At 35.9% G+C, this 24,057-nt stretch overlaps 2 protein-coding genes across 4 annotated transcripts in view; both read right to left on the reverse strand.

Annotated features, from left to right (window-relative positions):
- map3k15 (mitogen-activated protein kinase kinase kinase 15) overlaps positions 1-19,400 on the reverse strand; it is a 33,353-nt gene extending 13,953 nt beyond the window's left edge. Inside the window, exons 1-19 of one of the 2 annotated variants that reach the window (XM_014473908.2) lie at positions 18,612-18,909; positions 13,343-13,482; positions 13,143-13,166; positions 12,812-12,892; positions 11,018-11,211; positions 9,094-9,262; positions 8,854-8,960; positions 7,943-8,113; positions 7,750-7,862; positions 6,620-6,779; positions 5,222-5,372; positions 4,493-4,600; positions 4,275-4,324; positions 3,618-3,713; positions 2,349-2,436; positions 2,137-2,270; positions 960-1,087; positions 698-828; positions 10-115 (exon numbers count right to left, since the gene is read on the reverse strand). In XM_014473908.2, the coding sequence (XP_014329394.1) occupies positions 10-115; positions 698-828; positions 960-1,087; positions 2,137-2,270; positions 2,349-2,436; positions 3,618-3,713; positions 4,275-4,324; positions 4,493-4,600; positions 5,222-5,372; positions 6,620-6,779; positions 7,750-7,862; positions 7,943-8,113; positions 8,854-8,960; positions 9,094-9,262; positions 11,018-11,211; positions 12,812-12,892; positions 13,143-13,166; positions 13,343-13,482; positions 18,612-18,909 (2,449 nt within the window). Of the gene's footprint in view, positions 1-9; positions 116-697; positions 829-959; positions 1,088-2,136; positions 2,271-2,348; positions 2,437-3,617; positions 3,714-4,274; positions 4,325-4,492; positions 4,601-5,221; positions 5,373-6,619; positions 6,780-7,749; positions 7,863-7,942; positions 8,114-8,853; positions 8,961-9,093; positions 9,263-11,017; positions 11,212-12,811; positions 12,893-13,142; positions 13,167-13,342; positions 13,483-18,611 lie in introns of both variants that reach the window. The other variant, XM_023326676.1, reaches the window with a different exon arrangement.
- Positions 19,401-20,818: 1,418 nt separating this feature from the next.
- The window catches only part of sh3kbp1 (SH3 domain containing kinase binding protein 1), a 53,640-nt gene continuing 50,401 nt past the window's right edge, over positions 20,819-24,057 (reverse strand). For both annotated transcript variants that reach the window (XM_023326107.1, XM_014473907.2), the window contains one exon: positions 20,819-22,919. In XM_023326107.1, the coding sequence (XP_023181875.1) occupies positions 22,881-22,919 (39 nt within the window). In that variant the 3' untranslated portion in view covers positions 20,819-22,880. The remainder of the gene's footprint in view (positions 22,920-24,057) is intronic.

Here is a 24,057-nt window from a genome sequence, read left to right on the forward strand (position 1 = left end):
GCAGGCTACCTGTAAACGTTTCTGTGCAGGGATTTACTCCAGCCAGGCGTTTCGAGGTTCCAAAGTCAGAGATCTTCAAGACGCCGCTGTAGGTATTTACCAACACGTTGTCTCCCTGTAAAAGATAAAATATAGGTTACTTACCATTTTTACTTACCTTAAAATAAATATTTTACTTACCTTAAAATAAATCAGGGAACTCTTTAATTAATTGTTCTCAAAACTTTAATATCAAATTTAAACCAGAATAACTTTAGTTATTAAATATGTAGGGTAATTCCCACATCCCTCAGACAGATAGAAGTATTTAACAAGAGCTTCTTAAAAATTTGGCAAACCTAAATCAGAAGCTACGTTTCCATTCACCATATAATTCTGCAATTTGACATTTTGAAAAAAAAATGTGCTTAATGGAAATATAACAATTAAAAAAGCTGATTTCTTCTTATTACACACAAACAAACTTATTCATGTGTGATTTTAATTGTGTTTCTCTAATGGAAACACTGCAATTATAAAATTGTGGTTTTTTTTACATTAGTGGAATACAGACAAAGTTTTGCTCAGATTTGTACTGGAAACACAGCTGGATCATTAACCTGCCACTGTATAAAATCAGTTCGTATTTCCCTTTCTCTCTGCTGATGAGCTGAAGCTAACCCATATTTATCACCGTTTTGTATTTGACTACTGGTACCTTTATATCTCTGTGGACAATCTGGTTCTCATGCAGGTACCGCAGCCCCTCCAGGATCTGTCTGGTGTAGAAAATGATCGTTGCTTCTTTCAAAGGTCCCCATTTTGACCTCAGCAAAGCAGACAAGCTTCCTGGAAAATAAAAACAAGTAATGTCCAACAAACTGAAAGCTTAAAGGGGTCGCCTTGTTTCATAAGAATCGATCTAACAGTGTTTGTCCTTCAAGGTGAGGCAACAGATTCTCTACGGTGCAGATTTGTACCTCCAGGCACCTGTTCCATGAAGATCTTGATGTATCTGTTCTCAGAAACCGAGCCCAAATACTGAACGATGTTCCTGTGCTTCAGGTACTTGTGAAGGGCAATTTCTTCATGAAGTGGCTGCGAGTATCTGAATCACAGAAAGGGAAGAAGAGAAAAAGACTAAATGCATTTTGATTTTTAATTTAATATTAAAATGTATATCCATCCATCCATTTTCTAAACCCTTGTCCCTACTGGGGCGCTAAATGTAGGAAGAAAGTCGCTGAGTTGGCAACAGTGGGGCGACTATTGTTGACTGCAAACATTCTGATGAGGGCTGTGGTTGGTCATTAGACCTTTGCAGAGGCAGATAAAATCGTCAGATAAGATCAGCTTCACATGTAAATATCAGTCGACCTCCAAAAATTAAGGAAGTCGGCGCCAGTAAATCAGTGCATTCCTAATATTTTGCATTTATTATTACGAAAGAAGATTAGAGCCACTGCAAAAAAGAAAATAAAATCTGGCTTTAATCTCAGAATACTGACTTTAATCTTCCGAGATTAAAACAACTTTTTATTATGAAGCACAAATATGAAAATTTGAGGTGATATCGATATCCGATTTTAATACTACTGTTATGGCCGATAACCGATATTTACCAACATTATATAAAGCTCTGGAAAAAATTAAGAGACTATTTAAAATGATCAGGTTCTCTGATTTTACTCTTCATAGGTTTATGTTTGAGTAAAATGAACATTGTTCTTTTATTCTGTGAATACTGACATGTCTCTGAAGTTACAAGCAAATATTTAGTATTTATTTGCAGAAATGGTCAAAATAATGAAAAATGATCAAAATAAACAAGTTCATATTTATTTAGAAACAACAATACTAATGTTTTAATTCAGGAAGAGTTCAGAAATCAATATTAGGTGGAATAACCAGGATGTTTCAATGGCGTTCGGTGCAGTGAGCTGTATATACACATTTATCTACCTTTTAGACACATTGGGAAAGAAAACAACCAGAAACAAAATACAATAACATGAAAACAAATTTTGTTTAATATTGGCCGATACCGATGTTAGTGCATCATTACTTTTTATGTCAGATTTATTTTGCATTTTTAGCTTTATTGATAATAGTTACATTTAAAAGATTCAGTTTTTAAAAATTGGGCCGGTATCCTACCTGCTGTCTCTTTCAGGGATCTCTTTAATAGCGATCCGGACCTGGTTGCTCAGGTCCCTCCCAGCATACACCACTCCATAAGTGCCCCGGCCCAGCACCACCCTGTCTCCGTTCTCGTCCGTGTCATATTCATACTGAAACACAGACATAAACACAAGCAGCTTGCACCAGCAGAACATTGTTTTATAACAGTTATGAAGCCACAGACTGACCTCCAGCGTGTCTCCATCCCCCTCTCCTTCCAGCTCCACAGCGTTTCCTGTACCATCAGAGATCATCTCTTTCACCAGGGAGCAGAACCTGATCCACCCCCACATGAACCCACATTAAAACTGTTATTTTTGGGTTTTAGACTCTAGTTTAAAATGAAAATACTGTGCAGAACACTGAAGTCATCTCTCATTCCTTTATTTTCATGCTTTCAGGCTGCCAGGTTTTCATGCAAGTCTTCATATATTTCGACTGGAAGGGCTTCAGAAGTTTGTCACTTTTATAACAATATTCACATTTCTTTTGCTGTATAAATAAGAAAAAAGAGCTAAATAAATAACAAACTGATGCTTAAAGAGATATGGGGTAAAATATTGGCATCCATCAGGTTTTTTTTTGTTTTCTCCTGGATTTTTCAAGTTTCTTTTGGGTTTCTGCAGGTTTCTCAAACTTAAATTTAAGACTTTTAAGACCAGTATAAAATGAATTTACGACCTGCATCACAACAGAAAATCGCAAATAAATAAATCGAAGTGAGCCAATGGCGAGGATGAACATCATCTGGCAAACTGCTGATAAATTTGAACTTACTCATGATGGACATAAAAAAGCTAGCTAGTTTCACCTTTTCTAGCTAGCTAGTTAGCTAGCAGCGAGCGAGCAGTAGTTGCAACTTCAGGTAGTCACAGAAGACGGTACCATAAAGCCTTGCAAAGAATAAAAATAAAACTACATAGAATATGAAATGAAATAGCACTAGCAAGCTTTATCCTTACTAGATAGCTCATTAGGTAGCAGCGAGCTAGCGGTAGCCACAATTGTCTTGAGTCACAAAAGACAGTAGAATAAGGAAAAAATAAAAACTACATAAAATGTTAGATTAAATTGTATTATCACAACTATATTTAAAACCTGGGATTCATGTATTTAAGGCCAACTTGTTGTTTTTCCAAGTAATTTAAGACATTTTAAGGCCTTAAGTTTTACATACATGAATTTAAGATTATTTTTTTAAAGATTTGCAGACACATTGTTCTTAGAGAAATTACTTTAACCGCTCTGGAGTGTTTTTGGGGCCTCAAACCTGAATTGACAAAAGATCTGAAATAAAATTTGTGCAGTGTGAAAATTGTTTTTTTTTAAACTATTGGACAAGAATACAAAAAGTCCGGCTAAGATTTTAGGTAGTGGTTTAAAAGGTTTGCAAAGCTTGCATATGCTCTGCAAGCAGAAACACCTACACAGACACATCTAGAGGTGTGTGTCCTCACCGACCGCACTGCTCCTCGGTGGAGAAATAGATCTGGAAGTCGTCAGAGTTGTCATGGACGTAAAGGAAGCAGCAGCGCTCGTCAAATTTGCTAATACTGCAAACGGAGCGAACAGAAAATGTAATTTAAGCATCAGTTGAAAAATACAAGAAAAACAAGGATAATGTGGGAAAAAAACAGATGGGGGAGGGTATTAAATTCTTAATTCATGTCAGATCAGATTTTTGTAAAACGTGCAGCAGCAAAGAGAAAGAATTCACCTGGTTAAGTTACCATTAACAATCATGAGTCACATTTTCTCTGTTACTTCACTCCGAGTTCATCTATAGGTGTGTTAGCATCATCTCAGGTTGCACTGCTTATGTAGCTGTTGTTTTAAAAATGCAGGAGGGGATTGTAAGGTGGTTAGGTCACATGGCAGGATGCCCAAACTTGTAATTAAACCTGCACTTCCAGGTGGCAAAATCAGCATTCAGTTCACACGTTGGAAATTATTCACACATTTCCAGGATGCAGGTGTCAAAACTAAGAGGCTGCTTTTCTCTTGTAAAGGGAATCTATAATAATAAATGTTATTTTTGGAGTTTCACTGTAAAATTAAAACAACCACACTCATCACGTTCATGAATTAACTCGACCTGAGCTGTTTGTACGTACCTAATGCCTTTAATGGACGTTGCAGTGAAGTTCCACTCATGGATTCCCTTCTGTGGAGTTTAAAACACATAATTTGTAATTCATGCTGAAATCCAAAATAATTGAAACTGAAATAAACACATACTGAAACCAAGGTGTATGATAATGTAGCAAAAAACAAAAATTTTTACCAAGTGATGAATCTCTAAGTAATAATTTAAAATATGTATAATTCTTACGCTTTCAACAGGAGAGACATGCCAGATGGAAACATGCTTCTCTTCAGCTTCATTGTTTATGGACACATAGGAAGGCTGGTAAACTTTAGTTGGCTCCAAAATCAAAACCTACAAAATAACAAAACACACAAAAATATTAGGATTTATTATGTTATTTTATATGACACGCTAAGAAAATTTTTACATTAAATTACAATAAAGTCAAAATACTATGAGACTAAAGTCATATTTGTACGACCATTATTGTAAAATTATAACTTTATTCCCAAAATTAGTATGACTACATACAATACAAATGTATTGTAGTATTGCAAGTATAAAGTTGAATGAGAATAAAGTTTAAAAATGTGAGAATAAAGACAAAATAATCAGAGAATACAGTCAATATTACAAAAATGAACTTGTACAAGAATAAAGTCATAATATTAAAATATTATGACTTTATTCTCTTCTAATATTGACTTTATTCTAGCAACATTATAATTTTATTCTTCTAATATTAAGACTTTATTCTTGTACAAGTTTATTCTCGTAATTTTATTTTTACATTTTTTTTCTCAGTATTGCAATAATACTTCATCGTAATTTTAAACATCTGTTGCTACACAGTTAGGTCGAGTAGGGATTACAATAATAATAATCAATTTTATTTATATATTTAGACCTTAAAATCTAAAACTTAAATATCAAAACGTGTGTATTTTAAGTTTATGTATTAGTTGTTTGTACAGGAAACCGCAGTCTCTTGGTGGTTCCCTGAGTTGCCTCCACGATGATGTCCATCCAGAAGTCAAGTCTTTCTCTTTGGGGCGAATGCTCCACCGCCTGCTTTTTAAACCTCTGGATCAGCTGCAGGTTCTGCACCACTGACCGCAAATACCTGAAAGGAAACAATTAAACAAATCAAAAATTAATGAGGCCAGTGAGCATCAGTAATCTCCTCTGAATGCATGCCATTATCCTCAAAATGTTGGTTATAGAATATCTAATGGCGAGTTACAGTAAAAGTAAAATGCAGCGTATATTGGGAATGATTTTCTTGAGTTGGACTATTCTGTTATTTCTCGATAACCAAGTGGGTTTTATCTCAGCCTCGGGAGAAAACAAACTGATTTTGTAGTTTTGGTAAAACCAAACTACTGTTACTGCAAAAAAATGCATAAATATTGTTTGGTCTTCCATTAACACAAGCGCCTTTAAGTCATATACACTTTTATTAGTAAATAATGTGAAAAATGCCGAATATAAAGACTACTTAGATTAATAATAATAATAAAGATCTCCAAATAGTGTAGAAGCTAGAAGCTCCTTTCAGTGGAAACTCCATAGCCTATACAATATGTTTTACAAAAACAAAATAATTTGATATCCTACAACTATAACAGTGTATTAGGGCCACTGTACACAGCAAAAAAAAGGGAAAAATATCTGAGCTTGAAAAGTCAAAAATTTGATTTTTTTTTTTTTTTAGATAAATCTCAGAAATTTTCTAGAAAAAAACTTGGAAATTTGTGAGTTTCAAAGGTTTATCATTTTTGACTTCTGAAAATGTTCTGTGTTTCAAAAGGGAAACATTTTCTAATTCAGAAATGTCCATGTTTTTTCTTAGAGATTTCTGAGATTAATTTTAAAGTTTCTGAGTTTCTTCTCTCAAAATTTCAACTTTTGGAGCCCAGAAATGTCCCTGTTTTTTGTTTTTTTTAAATTTCAGAGATTAATCTTAAAATGTCCATGTTTTTTGGCAGAAATCTTTTCCTGCTGTTTTTTCTATCTACAATGGCCCTAAAACACAGTCAACACTGTTTCATTTGCTACTTTCAGAATTGATTTACTACGTGCATAACAAATGTAGTAACTGCTATGCAACTGTTAAAGTTATTTAACTACACCACTTCTGAGTTTTTAGCTTTTAAAAGGCACCTTTTCCGAAGTTTGTAGAGGATCCACAAATTTTTTTTCCAAAAACTCCCTTTTTTTAGCTTAGAAAAAACTTTGATACTGTTAGCATTTTCCTAACTATTTTCCTCCTCACTAAACTTGCGATCAGAAATGTCTGTATGCAAGGAAACTCTGACTATAGAAAATGGAAACTAGATGAACTGTTTCTACTGTAATGTGAGGCTCTACCATAGCGGTGGCTTCAGTTTGAACAGCTTCTCAGCCGCTTGAGTAGCTTTGGGAATATCGCTAGCTAGCATGCTAACGGTGAAGAACTGGCCCACGTCCCAGTAGTTGTTCATTTTCTCCAGGGAACCTTTTCGCCCCAGCAGGCTGTTTAATCTCACACCTAAAAACAAAAATAAACAGTTAATAAAACCACTAATCTGCTGAGAAGAAGACACAACTTTGTGTTTGATTTAGCCCAAATTATCTCCTGCAAAATGTTTTTATGCTGACCACTTTCACCCTGACAGCTCTATTTATGAAACACAAGAAAATCAAAACAAATGACACTTCAACAAAAGAAAACATCAAGTAAGATTTCTACATTAATACATTAAGATTGAGTTATATATGAATCTCTAAAAGAGAAATTTGTGCTTCACCTAACTTTGGGTAAGCAGTTTGTTATACAATTAAAATTTATGAATTTGCCCTTATGTAGAAATGGTATAAGAAGAATATTTTTAATTATATCTTTTATTGCTTTAGAGAAAATGACAAATTCAAATACACAAATTTGAAAGCTATTAAAGCCAAACCAGTTGTAAAATATATTTATCATTTCAAATGGTAAAATAACATATTTCAATAGAAGGAACATGAATACATTTAAATTGTCCTTGTTCTTTATATTTATGACTAATTGTGGAGATAGTCCGTAAGTTATTTTTACTCTAATAATGTAATTTAATTGTAAAAACTGAAAGACAATTGTTCTGCTTATTTTATTTTTTATCTTGGTTACCTATTTGGAGCAGTTGACTACTTTAAAATATGACAGATTATGACTAAAATAACTCTGCGACTTTCTGTTGGTAAATAACATTCATGACATTTACATTCACCACATTTCTGTACAGCAAACTAAAATCAGATAATTGTAAAATTACTAAAAATCCTCTTATTGTCAAGTTAGTGACCGTCTTTTGCATCCAAAAACATAAAGAGTCTAACAAACCATTTTAAACACAGCTGAACATTCACACAAATAAAAAACTGCCATCAAAGACAAACAGCTTTCAAAATAAACTTGTATGCTTAAAATCAACAGATTCTGTGACTCTAGGAAATAAATTAAATGGATTTCATGTCACCTATTTTTCTCAGTTCAATGGAGCTCTCAAACTGCTGGCCAGCGACGATGAGGAGGACAGCCAGGTTGATGCCAGAGTAGAGAGTGGGCTGCAGTTCAAAGCCCTTTCTGTACCTGAAGACGAAGCAAAACAAAACATATAAATTGATTCTATGAAGAAATGAGAACCATTTTCAAAATGAGTCTTTTCTCACCACTGTATGGCATTATCTCTGTTTACAGTGTCTTTGCAGTCCGAGTCGAGAAAAATGTCCTTGTAGATCCGACCACAGAGGCAGAACATGTCCGGGGCGGGATGTTCGCTCGTCTGCAGCACCTGGAGCATCACTCTGAGAGCCTGCTCCCGGTCTCTAGGACTGTTCCTCCTGCAAACATTCACACTTTTAAATATAAAAGCCTGACCTGTCAGGTGAGATTCCTGAAAGTTATGGTTACTTTAAAAAAAATCTTAATGTAACATACTCCAAATTAGTCATTGGTTTGTAAGTAGAAGAATATTGTGGAAGGTTAATAGATGGATCACTTGTTGGAGTGACGTTATAAATAATGGGATTAAAAAAAAAACTATTTGAAAATCTCTAAGTTTAAAAAACAATATATCCTTTACTGGAAATTTACCAGTGTCATCAGCAAAGTGGCAAATGGAAGCAAATAGGAAGACATGACAATAACCATTAATAATAGAATAAAAATTAGTCAGAATTATGAGATTAAAGTCAAAATTCTGAGAAAATGTCAAATTCTGAGATTAAAGAAAGAATGCTAAAAACAATTTCACAATTCTGGGATTAAAGTCAGAATTCTGAGAGAAAAAAACACAATTCTGAGATTAAAGTAAAAAATTCTCATTAAAAAAAAAGTTAGCTTTTTTATGAGGCACTAGTCCTCTTCTGTATTTTTAAGAACTGCAAAATAAGTCCAAACTTCTCCAGATTTTATAGAAAGCTTGAATTTTCTGCATCTTAGTCTGGTCTTTAATGCTCCAACAAGTCACAAGAAACCAAACTAAAACAGCCGTACTGCTTACAAAGAACACTAAATTTATTTTTAGTAAAGTTTTAACTATTTCGTCACAAAGGAAAAGCATAACATGGGTATTATTTACCTATTGAGAGCAAAGGCGTAGTGGAACTGGATCATCGGTTGGGTTGCCAGATCACAAGTAGGCAGCGTCTCTAGAGTCTCCACAAGCTTAACCATAGCATCATAATCCTGTTTATCAGTTCAAGACAAACATAACCAGGTGAAAAATAAATTTTAAAAAAACTTTTAAAAAACAAATACGACACAACCATTTATTTTCATTGAGGATTAAAAATAATTTCGCGTATTGTCATTTGAGTACCTGTATGTCTCTGTAGGAAAACAGCAGGTTCATGACGATGTCCTGCGTTAGGACCTCGGTGTTGTCCATCCTGAGTTTGATTCGGGCCAGCTCCTTGGCCAGCTCCTCTCCCTGATACTTCTCCCTGGCTTTCCGGATGTCATTCAGCAAGGTGTCCTTAAAAGATGCGCTGAAAAAAATATATGAATGGGTTGAAATTGGAGCGAAAGAAAATCCTGTAAAGTTAAAAATGGCGGATAAATATCACTTCAATTGAAATGGGAAGCAAAAACTTTAACTGTTATAACAGTGGACCGTGGCCTATTCCCGGTTCAGTATTTGTGGATTTTGCTGTAGAAGGTAACTATTTGTGGAAAATCCGCCTCTTTAATTTAGTTTTCGTCGAGCATATCTAAAACATTCGAAAGAAAAAGCAGATTGGAAAGCTGACGTAACTAGCTACAATGCTACTTGACACGCTATTGGCTAGCGTTTGCAAAGCAGCCAATCCAGGAGCGCCGTCTCTTTTAGCTCGGTGCAGATTGGCTGAACTCCGAAGAGTGGCGGATAAGAAAGACGTCGATGTTAGCTTAGACTCTGCGGTAGTGCTAAGACGGTTTACACGATACATATTCACGTATATTTGGTGTTTGAACTATTAAAATGGACCGTTTTTAGAGTATGTCTAACGTATTCATGGAGTTTAGCTGCTTGTGGGCATTTCTGGCTGTTAACTCATGCGAATACAGGTGCTTTCTTGTTTGAAATAAAAATGTCTGCTCAGACAAGAACACAGACATTCCCTAAAGGCACCAGTAGGTGGCAATAAAATCAAAGTTAAACATGTAAACAAAAACACACCCATTACTACCAGAGGGAGTGATTCTCAACAATGATGATTTGTTTTGTTTACATAATCATTATCTTTTTCAGAACATTACCAAAGTTTAGCTGCAGAAAGGCCAAAAAACAGCTATTTTTCTGGTGTTTACCACATAATCAATACACAAAGTGCAAAAATGAACAAAAGTTTAAAGGCATATTTCAGATTTTTTGGGAAGTAGGATTTATTTGAAAGTTATAATGTGTTACTTTTACCTACTGTAGAAAACTGTCTTAGCACATTAGAATAACAAGGTTGTTCCCACAGGCTAAAGTACAGATGCCAAACTCGAGGCCTGTGGGCCAAATCCGGCACGCCATAACGATTTATGTGGCCCTCTGCCATACACATTGAACTTTAAGATAACAGTTGTGCACTTAAATATTATTTTACCAGTCAAATCAATTCAGTTTTCATTTGTGTAGAACCAGATTACACCAAAATGAAAAGATGTTAAATGTTATTGCTACATTTTAAGAAGTACTCATTAAAAGTAGAGAAAACGATAACATTTACCAGATTGTTTACGAGTAATTTTATCAGTAGATTCTGCCACAACCAACCTTTTCAGGACATTCATAATCTTAATGGGGCAAAAAATAAAAATGAGTTTGACACCAGTGGGCTAAAGCTAACGGCTAGTTAGCATCATTGGTTACCTTTATTGCAGCGGCACACAAAAGAAATTCATGCCGTTTAACTTTTCCTGATGCAATATCAATAAAAATGCCTAAGTTGGGCTTTTTGTGATTAAATATTGTTTTGAAAGAAACTGTTATGTGTTCTTTTAAAGTTAATTGCTTTTAGGATAATATGTGTTCAGTTTTTTGACTGAAATATTAGTTCTTCCTCGGCAAAAGAAATCAAGCTGAGTCCAACTGGTTTGAGAAGATTTGTGAACATCAATTTCAAATGCGCCACACAGTTAGTTTATAGCATCAATATTGTAAATTCTGGTCTCTGTTACCATTTTATTTGTGCAAAATCACTGTATAAATATATCTTTTGAGTGTAGTTGTTCATTATAATTGGAGGAGAGAAGTGTTTTTGTTCCTGTCTCACCATGATGTCACATGGATGTCCTTCAGGAGGCTGGTGAAGCGGTCTGTCAAGGGGACGCACAGCGGCCCCAACAAGTTGTCCCAGCTGGGCTGCATGTACTCGCTAGCCCTGCGCTGTGCATCGCTCTCACAGCACATATACTCATGGTTAGGAGTCACAATGTATGGAATGAAGTAGTAATTACCGCTGGAAGCCTGGAGGATGAGAGGGGGTGATGTTTAAAAGATAACGAGGAAATCACAGACTAAGTAGTAGCTTTCAAAAACCTGCAAATGCAGATGTAATAGAGTTACAGTGCAGGTAAACACACAGAGGGCAGGTGTGAAGGGACTCCCAGGTGGAGGAACAAAAGACGGAAAGAAGATTAGAAGGTAATTAATGACGGGATCAGAGAAACATCATGATATCATCAGCAGGTTGGCACAAGAAGGCTCTGAAAAAGCCAAACAAACCCTCATTTTAATTAGCACCACGCTAAAGCAGGGGTGTTCAAACTTTTGGACACTGAAGAATACTGAAAAATTAAGAATTTTTAGTATTCTTAATTATAATTGCAAAAACTATTTACATTTTTTATTTTTTATCTGCCAAAAAAACAACAAACTAAACAGAGTATTCCTAGTCAGTTTTCTGCAGACGAGTAAATTAGTAAATTATTTAAAACACAAAAACGTTTTTAAAATCTGCAGGTTTTGGCATATAAAGAAAAGAGATAAACCTTTCATCTTTTTCAGATTCTTTGTCTTTTTTAACAACAAGAACAGGATGTAGCTCACTCTTGCTTTATTTAAACAAATTTATATAAATTTATTCAATTAAACTAAAAGTAAAAACCTGGATGAATACTTCGTGCTGCACCTCACCTGGCACCAGTGAAAATTTCACCCCAACATTGTTTTTAAATGTGGATCTTCATCAGCTGCCTGAACTGGGAACCCAAATTTATCCTGGACATTTCTGAACGTATGTAACAGCTGATATTTAAACACACGGTCACATTGCTACATGTGAGGACATGGAGCCATAAATCATCACATGTAGCACACTATTGGCTAAGAAAAGAACAAGTTCCAACATGCTAACAACGTTCCACACAGGAACGGACAGTCGGCTGATAAAGCCCCTTTTAGATCAGAGTTCCTCAATAAACATGCAAAAGCGTTATGGGGGTTAGAACCACAAGATGCTTCACAGAAACACAAAACATCACAGGAAAAGAAAACATAAAAGGAGAATAAAACTGATTAAAAGCCACTCTGAGCAAATCGATCTTTAGATGCTTCTTAAAAGAATGAACAGAGTCACGACAGCGCCAGGATGGAGGTAACGTATCGCTCTAAAGGGTTGGTAACAGGCTTTAAAAGAAAGGACTAAAAAAATGTTAAATGGTAGCCAATGTAAAGAAATTAAAACTGGAGTGATATGATGTTTGTTTCTTACTAATTATGAACTGCATGGAGACTGTTAAGATCTTTCTTTTACGACCATAAACAGGATGTTGCAATAATCAATAAGAGAAGAAATAAAAGCAAGAATTATCATCTCTAGTTCAACTTTAGACACCAAAATTTGAAATATTTCTTAGCTGAAAGAAGCAGTTTTGAGGGAATCGCACCAAGAAATTGTTTGATCTGAGCTATTTGATCCAAAAAATTTTACCATTACCATACCATGACTGACAGTTTTTCTTGGAGGACACTTTTAGATATTCAGATATTCGTCGAGGCCTTCATTTGTTAGTACTTGCTGTTTTGAGGAACTCTCTGCATGCTTTGCTGCAGGCAGGGTACCTACTTTATTTCTCAGTCCAGAGCCTCGGTACTCTGGAGGGAGCTGAGTCCAATAAGGGAAGCCTAATGCTGGAGAACGACTGGCCTACTCCATACAAGCAGAGAAACACAGTACAATAAACACCAACGTCTGGGAAAACCTGCTGCTAACAAGCTGTCAGGACTCTGTTTGGCTGAATGTAGTGAGAAAGAGAGGCGCAGTTCCACGAAAGAAAAGCAAGTGGACATGCATTCCTGAATGCATTTCAGCACCAGAGGACTGACTGCACATGTCATGGATGCTTTTCCTGGAAACACTGTGTGCACATAAATCACACAAACATGCAGAAACTTACTGTGTTTTTCTGTGCAACCATGTCCTGCGAAGAAACACAAGAAAGAGCGAGTGTATTTCAGAGCATGGGAGGTTCTAAGGAGACCAGGCTGTGCAGCACACACAGATCTGGAAATAACTTCCTGGATCACTTTGTTCTGAGGCGGTGTGATGGAATGGCATTCATGCACTCTGGTTACACTGAGGAGCGTTCACGCGTACCTTCAGCGACTGGGCCGTGTCCGGGTCGGTGTCATGGTACAGGATGACGTTGTTGGCCATGTCGAAGCTTTCCCTCACACCCAGGTGGTAAAACAGCGATGGCTGCCGAAACACGTCGCTCATGTCAACGACGGCGATATCTGGAACGAGCCGGCAGCAGGTGATTACAAGAAGAAATCTAATTTCCTTTTAGCAACTCAACAACCTGCGACCACCATAGTTGAGTCAAAGAAAGGGTCTGAGTAAGATCCCAGATAAAATTCATAATTTGAGCATTTTTATACTTCCATTTGGGCGCTTTTTAGGACCACACTGCCTTTTTTGGCAATAAGTGAATGTTTTTTGGTGTCTGGAAAATTAGTTGTTTCAAAAACCAAAATCTGCCGGCGACGTTACCTAGCAACCCTAGCCAAGCCAAGCCCATTATCTAGCAACCCCAGCTGAGCTTACAGAACATTTGATTAGCTGGTTTTACCGCTTTATTAACTGTACACTGCAAAAACACAAAATCTTACCAAGTAGTTTTAGTCTAGTTTCTTGTGCAAATGTCTTTGTAAACTTAAAATAAGACAAAACTAACTTACAAGTAACTTTTCAGCAGGATTTAGGAGTTTATTTTAAGTCTATAATTCCTTAATATTGACGACAACATACTAGTTCCATTGGCATATTATTTTACTTTTAGGAAGAAATTTTTCCCATGTTATGAGTGAAATAATCTGCCAATGAAACAAGTAGTTTTTCATTAATATTAAGGAATTATTGAGTTCAAACAAGCACCCAAATCTTGCTGAAAAGTTACTTATAACTTAGTTCTGTATAATTTCAAGTGTACTGAGATTTTTTTTTTTTATCACCCTGCAAGGGGTCTTTTTGTGGGCTCTAGTGTCCCTTTTTCAAAGTAGGCTGACAGGAAAGGAGGAAGGAGAGGGGGGAAGACATGTGGTAAATGTCGTCGGGTCCGGGAGTCGAACCCGCGACAGCCGCGTCGAGGCTACGTTTGCCTGAATGTGGGTCGCGCTAACCCCTCTGCCACCACGGCACGCCCCCGTACTGAGATATTTTCACTGGAATTTGTACCAAAAATACTTGGCAACATGTGTCTTTTGCAGTGTACAACTGCTGCTGGAAAAGGTAAATGTTTTGCTGTTGGCTTTCCATCCAGTGAGCATCTTTGTTGGCTGTGCAGGAGGCTCCACTTCTGCCTTTCAAAGATATATGTAGAACGGCTCATTCTTTTTCTTGCTGAGCTAGCATGACATTCAACATTTAACAGGTCAGTCTGAGTGTTTTTACATTCTCTGATTGTTACATGGTCTCAGTAGAATTTGTCCTTAAAACGTCTTAAATTAATGTCTCCAAAATTAAGGCCTTAAAATGTCTTGGATTTGTTATAAAAAACCAAGTTGGACTTAAATACGTTATTCATAGATCTTAAATTTTGTAGTAGGACTATTTAACTTTGTGTATTATATGTGTTATGTTTTTATCGCAGAACTTTTCTGTCAGACATCTACGTTGACGGTTGAGACTACCGCTAACTCACTGCTAACATATTCTTGCTGTCTGGCTAGTTAACTAGCTAGCCTTTTTGCATCTATCATGGGTAAATTGATCGCCAGTTGGCTGGTAAAAGTTCTATACATCTTCTGTGGAGATACAAGTCTTAAATTTCATTCATGATGGTCTTTAACAGGTCTTAAAAAGTCTTAAATTTCAGTTGGCGTAACCTGCAGAAACCTTGTTATAACCGGAATGATTCACAGCTGTCATAAATGTTTTTCTTGAATAATATTTCTTACTGTAGAATGATTAAATTTAATTAGTTTGGAAACTCTCATATTCTATTCCTTAAAGTATTTCCTTCTTTGGCAGTGTGTTAGCTAGAAAAACTACTAAAACTCTTTTTTTTATAGAAGTAGTCATACAGGTGAAGAGCAAGAGTACCAGGCTGCTAATTTCCCACTTAAATTGTACTAAAGCACCAATGGAAACTGCTTTTTCTGGTGACTTTATCAACAGCCGTGGGAACTCTTGGTTTTCTATGTCTGTAAAAACAAGCAGCTTCTATTTTTTAGTGAAGAAATGAGCAGATTCCTTCCTGGAGCAGGTGGTTCCAGATTCCAGGAAATCATGTAAATGAATCAAAAACTATGTCAGCATGAGTGAAGAGAACAAGAACAAACATGCAGACATGCTTTCATGTACAGGCAAAATTAATAAGAACAGTCTGCCAACGACTTCCCCACTTAAAATTACGCATAAAGCTTTCATTAAAAGCATATATCATACATTATTTGTGATTTTATTAATCAATAAAAACATATTTATTGACACTGCAAGAAACAAATCTTTGTTGCAATAGCTGTCCAGCTGATATTTATATTTGGAGATTATCTCTGAGTTTTTAACGTTGCCTTTATCTTTAGCTCTCTGCACAGATTCTCTGTCTGTAATATAAATGTTGCTCCTGGATTGGCTGATTTGAAAACGCCACCCAATAGCGTGTCAACTAACATTTACTTTCCAATATTTTAGATATTTTCTATGATGAAATCTGCTCATTTTTGGCAAACAATTCCAAGAAAATTCCACAGAAAAATCTGCGAATGAACTGTGAATATGTGATGGACCACCTGAAATATTTTTAATTAAAAAAATAAGGGGGCCTTTTTAACATCCTTCCTTGTTCTGCTTCGCTCCCTTACAGTTTTCCTTCTCTTCATCAAAGAAGATACTGTATCTTTGGCTGAAGACTCATAATTAAACACTGAATTCAGCCAAGATCCACAGATTTACTGCAGGATAAACTTTTCCTGGCTTTCTGTCGCTGCTTACTAAGAAACTCAGCAGAAGCATTGTTGAGGTGGTTAATCATGTCTACGTTAACGTGCTCTGACAAGTCAGAATCTACCCTGGGGGAAGACTCATCTTTTCCCTTGCTTGTCTCCCTTAAAGGCGATCTATTATGAAAAATTCACATTTTGCACGTGTTTGTACTTCCATTTGCGACTCAGTTGCTTCTGGAAACAGCACAAAAAGTTTAAAAAATTATTTTTAACTTACTGTGAAGACTTCTTTTTTCACTACGAGTTAATGCTTTATGGTGTCTGGAAAATGAGCCGTTTCAAAAGAATCCCAATTATAAAGTCACATTTGACAGGCACTGTCCAGTTACCTAGCAACCCCAGCAAAGCTCAGCCCGTTACCTAGCAACCAAAGTTGAGCTCCAGAATGTTTGGTCAGCTGGTTTTACTGCTGTTTTTTCTGTACCTTGGCTGCTGGAAAAGACAAAATGTTTGGTTGTCGAGCCAAACAACATTCTGGTTGTTTGTGCAGAAGGCTCTACTTCTGCTTGTCAAAGAGGTAAGGTTATATAATTGTGTATCTGTTTGCAGCCATTTTAATGTGCAGATGTAAACAAAAGACTAAAATCTCACTGTCTAAGAATAATCTTTGTGCAAAAACTATATTTTGTATAAATTATAGACCAATCCTAGCCTGTTCAAGGAAGCACAATAGGTCACCTTTAAATCGCCACATGATACTGATTAATTTTTTTAGCTTATCCCATGGAGATTTATCATCTTACTATCAGTTCTAGGAGCCTGTGCAACTAAACCTTGTATCTGTGGCCATGCTGTCTGCAGCAGAGGTGTGGACAGTATCACTGGGTATAAATAGCTGCCAATTAGGAGCAGCTCTGATTTCACTGCGTAGATCTTTGAAGACAGAATGGGGAATCATGTAAATTTAAGTGAAGAGTTAATTCTGTTTACATAAGGGTTGCAGGATTAATAGCACCATTGGGAGATGAGAATATAATGCAAAGGGAACAAAGCATTGAGAGGACAGAGGTTATTTGGTGTTATAGAACCAAATAACACAAAATCTTACCAAGTATTTCTGATCTAGTTTCTAATGCAAATGTCTTATTACACTTAAAATAAGACAAAAACTTATAAACAACTTTTCAGCAAAATATGAGCTTGTTTAAGTCAATAATTCCTTAATATTTATGAAAAACTACTAGTTCCACTGTCAGATTATTCATAGCGAATGGGAGAAATGTCTTGTTATAACTGAAATAATCTGCCAGTGGAACAAGATTTTCATCAATATTGAGGAATTATTGACTTTACTTTGCATATTTTGCTACAAATGATCAAACGCTCACTATGCTTTTGTATTTTAGGCAATAAAATGTTAATTTTCTAATTTTTTTAAAAACAAAACAAATTCTATGTTTATTTACATTTTTATGTATTTTTAGCATTGTATAAAATATGTTTCAGTGGTTAAGTGAAAATCTGCAGAATTCTGCAATTTTTTATCTAATTACTGAATTAATTGTCGAATTATTAATAAAACAATTTATTACTAAGACAATGTTAGTTGCAGCCCTATGGATGGATGAATAAATGAATGGATGGCTAAGTTGCTGGATGGAGGAACTGATCGATGGACGGGTGGAAGAAAACAGAACATTTTCTCCATTCTTCTTTTTCTTCTCATGAACATAAATAAATTTCCAGAACTCCAGGGTGTGTAGAACCTAGAGTTCTGCTCATTTCTGGGGTCTTGAATAAAGTTTTCATCAGAAAGAACAAATTCTCATGAAAAAACAGAAATTTTAAGGTAAATCGTAGTTTGTTTTTTTAAGTAAAAACATGGAATTTTCTGGGCTTTAAAAGTCAAAAATGTGCTAGAAAAAACTCAAAATTCTTTTAATTCATCTCAGAAAAGTTCTAAGAAAAAGGAGAAAAACATTTTTTTAAATTAAGAAACCCTTCATTTCTGAGTTTGAACATGTGCTAGAGAAAACTAAGGAATTTTGATATTAATCTAAAAAAAATTCTAATAAAAACAAGAAAATCTCTGAGTTCCAAAAGTCCAAAACTTACTACAATATACATATATATATATATATATATATATATATATATATATATATATATATATATATATATATATATATATATTATTATTATTATTATTATTATTATTATTATTATTATTATTCTCAGAAATGTTCTACAAACATTAGGGGCATTTCTAAGCTTGGAGAGTCAAAAATTTGCCAGAAAAAAAAAGTAATTTCGAGTTTTGAAATTCAGCAATCGCCAAGTTTTTCCCCCAAAATTTCTGGTGGTTTCGCCCCCCGAAGAAAGTAAAACGTTGTTTTAAAATAGAAAAATAGACGCACTGACGGATTACACTTTCGATTTGCAGCTGTGAACCCAGATCGGTTCCGACCAGAGGAACCCACCTGCGTCGTAGAAGCTGTCCAGCACCGCCGTCTCTCCAAAATCCAGCCGTCCGAAGGTGACGGTGGTGAGCAGGGCGCTCTCCGCGTCGCAGGCTCTCTGCAGGCACTGCAGCGCCCCGGACTCCGGGCTGCTGGCCATCACCGCCTTCAGCCCGTCGTTCAGGACGTAAACAACCCGCAGGGAGCGCTGCTTGGCCGGCGGGCTGGGGCTGAACACCTCGCCGCGCTCGGACGCGCACACCCCGGCTGCGTGTTCCCCCGCCATGTCGGCGACCTGCGCGCTCTGACCCTGATCCATGGCGAAGAGAATCCGCTGTTTAGCTCCTTCCCTGTCTGCCCGTCCCGTCCTCTGCCGGCTCACCAGCGCAGCACCTGTCCTGGCCGCAGAGGAGCGTGTCTGGGGTTGTCCTCCTGCATCTCCACCTCATTAACTCACACCGATTATTTCGCACCAGGACGCCCGCTTTTCCAGCCGACTGGATCCGACCAGATGAGGAAACGCAGAAGGGGGGGAGTCTCATGAATTCATGAAGTTTAATTGTTACTCTGAGGGGTGCAGGTCTGTCTGGTTTAAAGTTTCCAGAGTGGGAGGCGGCTGACTGAGCCTGCTGGCCAACTCTGAAACGTTATCGCTGCTATGCTGTCTAAATATATAACTCCGTCCTTCTGGACTAAACACAGACAGGGGCGCTTCTTGCATGAACATGGTCCGGGGTAAGCGCATCCTTCTGCCACCAACCACACATCAACTCCTTCCAACAAGGTTATTACACAAAAATAAGAAGAGTAACTTATCTGAAAAAAGAGAACCAACCAAAGTAATAAAATAATCCTGATCCCACCTACACTGTATTTTGTGAGTTTGTCTCAACTTCACCAAAGAAAAAATAGGAACCTTATCTCATACACTGCAAAACCGAATCTTAAGTATTTTAGTCTCGTTTCTAGTATCTTATTACACTTGAATTAAAACAAACCCAATTTACAAGTAACTTTACAGTAAGATACAAGAGCTTGTTTTATGTAAATAATTCCTTAATATTGATGACAAAGTTTCAGTTCCATTGGCAGATTATTTCACTAATAACATGGGGAAATTGTATGTTATAAGTTCATTTATCTGTCAGTGGAACCATGGCTTTTTCATCAATATTATGGAATTATTTACTGAAGATTAGCTTCTATATCTTGCGGAAAAGTTATTTGTAAGTTAGTTTGATCTTATTTTAAGTGTACTAAGATTTTTGCAGTAGAAACCAGGCAAAGAATACTAGGATTTGGTGTTTTTGCAGTGTAATTATGGAATTATGAAATAAGATTCTATAATATCAAGGTCTTTTCTTGTGATTACAAGATCCGGATCGTATTATTCCGAGATCTTTTCTTGAAATTATGAGAAAAGATCTCGTTATTCTGAGATTTCTTCTCATAATTATGAGATTTCTTCTTGTATTTAGTAGATCCGGATGTACAAACCGTAACTCTGTCACAGGGTGCTTGGAAGCGCTGACTGGCCAGCTGATTAACTTCCTCATTACTGTTTGGCAAATTACTACATTTTGACCCAAGAGGGGTTTGTAAGTTTTGTAACTTTTTCTGCTAAAGATGATCACATAATACATTGCATTTTAAAATTTTTCACATTAAAAGCACAACCAGCAATGTATTTTATTTGGATTTCATGTTATATGCACTACTTTGTGGTGCTGTATGTGAAGTGGATTATTGTTCAGCTACGTAGGTGTATCTGAATAAAGGGGATTTGCACTTTTAGGTTTTTTTTAATTGTAAAAAGGAATGTAAAACATTTTGTTCTCAAATAAAAATGCAGCATAAAGTATCACAGTTGTAAAGTGGAAGCAAATGACAACATTTCGGCTTTTTTTTGTTGCTGCAATTGCAGTTGAAAATCTTCGTTAGGGATGAAATGTTCACATACGGATACAGTTTGAAGGCTAGGAATACTTTTTCTAAATATTTCAACCATTACAAATATTTTCTGGGTTACTGAATACTTGACAAATGAACTTTAATCAGCTTTTTTCCACGTAAAATAATGCTGCTGTTGCTAAAATCCAACTGTGGTTTTTAGCAACAGTTGTTACAGCAACTTCTTCTTTTGTTCACGGAAACATTTCATTACTTATTAACTCTCTGTGTTTCTCTAAGTAAACCCACACTAATTCATTACAGAAGACACACACATACAGTACATAATAGCCTCTTTATTACACTGAAATATAAAAGTAAATATATATATATTCATTTATCACCATCTTGGAGAGAAAGGACCAAGTCAAGAAAACAACTTGTAGCCTCAGTTGTAGCAGTTTTCTCTTTGTCATATGAAAAGACAGAAAAGAGAAGAAATAAAAAGACTTATAATTTGAAACAGGAAGGCCACAGTGACGGGTTGTCATAGATTTTGTACACACGTAAGGAAGGGAGGCAAAACAGCTGCACATGCTGTAATACAAAAAACCACACATAAGCACACACTTGACCTTCATGAGGACCTGGAACCTTCTAGATTCACTTAACCCTGTTAATATTCACTGAAAAGGAACGGTTTCTGTTTGTTCATGCACTTTCAGTTATTTCATGTTTACACAAAGAAATTGTTTATATTATCTTAAATGTGCTTCTAAAAGTTTTCATAAAAAATATTTCCCATATTCACATAATGTGATTATTGATAAATGATACGGTATTTTATTGGTGATTTTTGTTTTGATCCACTCCTGTTTGAACAGGAACTTACTAGTTGACCCCCTCTTTCAAACAGCTCGTTTTCCAGACACCAAAACACATCAACTTGTCACCAAAAGGTATCTAGGTAGCATTCTTAAGAGGTTTGGCTATTTTTTAGAAACAATTGAGACCCAAATGGAACAAAGATGCACAACATGTGAATTTTGCATAAAAGGTCTCCTTAACATTTCAGCTAAAATCTAAAGCTAGTTATCTGAAACCTGGATGCAGTGGATCCAACTGGTCAAGAACCACCAACACACTGGAATGGATACACACCCTAACAAAATGTATTCAAAATACATGGACTATGCTGGTTCAACAACTTCAAATAACTACCAATTCTGCCAAAAAAGAAGAAAAAAGAAAAACGGGATTCTATGTATATATTTTGACCTATTTGTATGCTTTTGACCCTGTGTGGATTAGAAGAAGAGACAACATATAACTGCTTTTTTGTTTCAAGACAAGGCTGCTTGGTCTGCTGTCTTTTCATAACCTCTAAATTTCAGGCAGTATTGCATTCAGACTGCTAACCTGATGCAGAAGAAAAATGTCCTTTTAGCATAATGAATGTCCAGGATGAATATTTGTTCTAACAATCAACCAGACTGCATAAAGGGTGATTAAACATAAAGCAAAAGTTCACAAAATATCACAGTAAGGCAAAAAGTAAACTAAAGTATTGTACGAACTGATGTCTTCTTTACTCAGTAACTTTTAGAGGAATTTAATGTGCTTTGGTGTGTGTTTTTAATTGTTATAAATCATAGCCTACTTTATAGGCTCATAAAAAAAATCTAAAACATTAATTCTGTATCCTGTTAATGTTAATAGATTTTGAATGCTTAGAAAAGGACATTGTGCTGTCATTGGTCCCTCTTTCATGCAGATTTAAACAATAAAAAGTAAACAAACTTACTTATGGCACAAAAAGTTAATCTTATGGTTTAAACTAGTTTAAGTGCTCAGAATTTTATTTTTGATTAATTGGAAATATAGGTTCTAAAAATGTCCCCATTTTGAACCTCACTACCTCAGGTCCTCACATCGTATGAAAACAAACATACAAACACACACACACATACACACAGGCACACCCGTACACACAGACAGGAGGTGAAGGCCGCAAAGTGGACGCAGAACTGCACAGAGGTCTTCTGGTCAGACCAGGCTACAGAGGTTGAAGTTTCCTTCACTCTGGGAAACTTAAAACAGTACCAGGCAGCCGCGGCTCCAGGAGCGTCCTTGTACCGGTGGCACAGCGAAGATAGCAGTAAACCAAACAGAGAAGCCTCTTTAACAGAAGGTAAAAAAGAAAGAAGTAAACGCAGGATGAGGCGGCTCAGAGGGGAGGAAATGTGGCTGAATCCGTGGTGCTGAACCGTCGGTGATGGTGGCGATCATTTGGCACAAACTTAGTTTTGGCAGAAGTGTCAAAACCAACAGTGATAAAGTTAATCTTTTCTTTTTTTTTTATGTGGCCTCAGATGCGATGAGAAAGTGATTCTTCAGTCCTCATTTGGACAGGCTCTTCTTTATGTGCTCTACTTCCACCTGTGAAATAAAGCCAGGATACTAGTTAATACTGCACATTGTTCGCAAAATTTAAAGGTTGGACACTGACGCAGTTCTTGGAAAAAGTTTCACAACTCTTTAACTTATTCCCTTGGTAAAACTACAAGCAATCCATTATTGTGAAGTAGAACGAAACCAAAAATTTCCTTCTATTGTGCACTTCATTGAAATGTCGGAAAAAGCAAAACTTCCTTTCAATTCATGAGAAAAGTAATACACATTAGAAAAATGTTTTTTTTTACAGATAAAGGAAATATTAACACTTAAAGGAAAGAACCGTTTCACATGTGTAAAACAAAACTTAAAGAGAGAAAAAGTCTTATACAACAGGATTTCCTTTATAGGGATCTATAGTTACAATTATAGACATTTTTAAAAAAACACACATTTTATTTGTAAAACCAACACAGTAAAAATACTGTAACCTTTTCAAGTTTTCATTAATGTAAATAAAATGTTATTACATGGATGTTGCCATATTGTTTACGCTACAATGCATTCTGGGAAGATGACATATGCAAGGTGCTAGTGCTAGTTATCTCCATCCAGCCAAAAAAACCCCAAAATAAACAGATACATTAAAATTTTATAAATAAATTTATAAAAATAAAATAAAACAAACTGAAGAGTTTGCTATACTTCAAATAAAAAAAATCGTACCAAGTATTTTTGGTCCAGTTTCTAGTGCAAATATCTTGGTAAGCTTAAAATAAGAGAAAATTAGCAGATTATATTTCCTTAATATTGATGAAAAAGTGTAGTTCTACTGCCAAATTATTTCAAATATAATTTGGAACTAGTACTTCTTTCATCAATAGTAAAGAATTGACCGGTATATCTTGCTTAAAAGTTACTTGTAAGTACATTTAAACTAAGACAAAACTAAGACATTTGCACCAGAAACTAGACAAAAATACTTTGTAAAAATTTGTGTTTTCGCGATGTAGAATGAGATGAGACCCAAACTGAGTCTTGTGGCCTGCAAGAAAAATGCTATAGTGGGAAGCTAACACCCTGATGGACAGATGCTGTGTTCATGTTAAAAAGGTCCAGTCAAAGTCCAAACCTAAACACAGGCCTCACTTTTCAGATCTTTATTTCTAAAAAACATTTAAAT

The sequence above is a fragment of the Xiphophorus maculatus genome, chromosome 21 (assembly GCF_002775205.1).
Source record: "Xiphophorus maculatus strain JP 163 A chromosome 21, X_maculatus-5.0-male, whole genome shotgun sequence".
NCBI classification, from domain to species: Eukaryota; Metazoa; Chordata; class Actinopteri; order Cyprinodontiformes; family Poeciliidae; genus Xiphophorus; species Xiphophorus maculatus.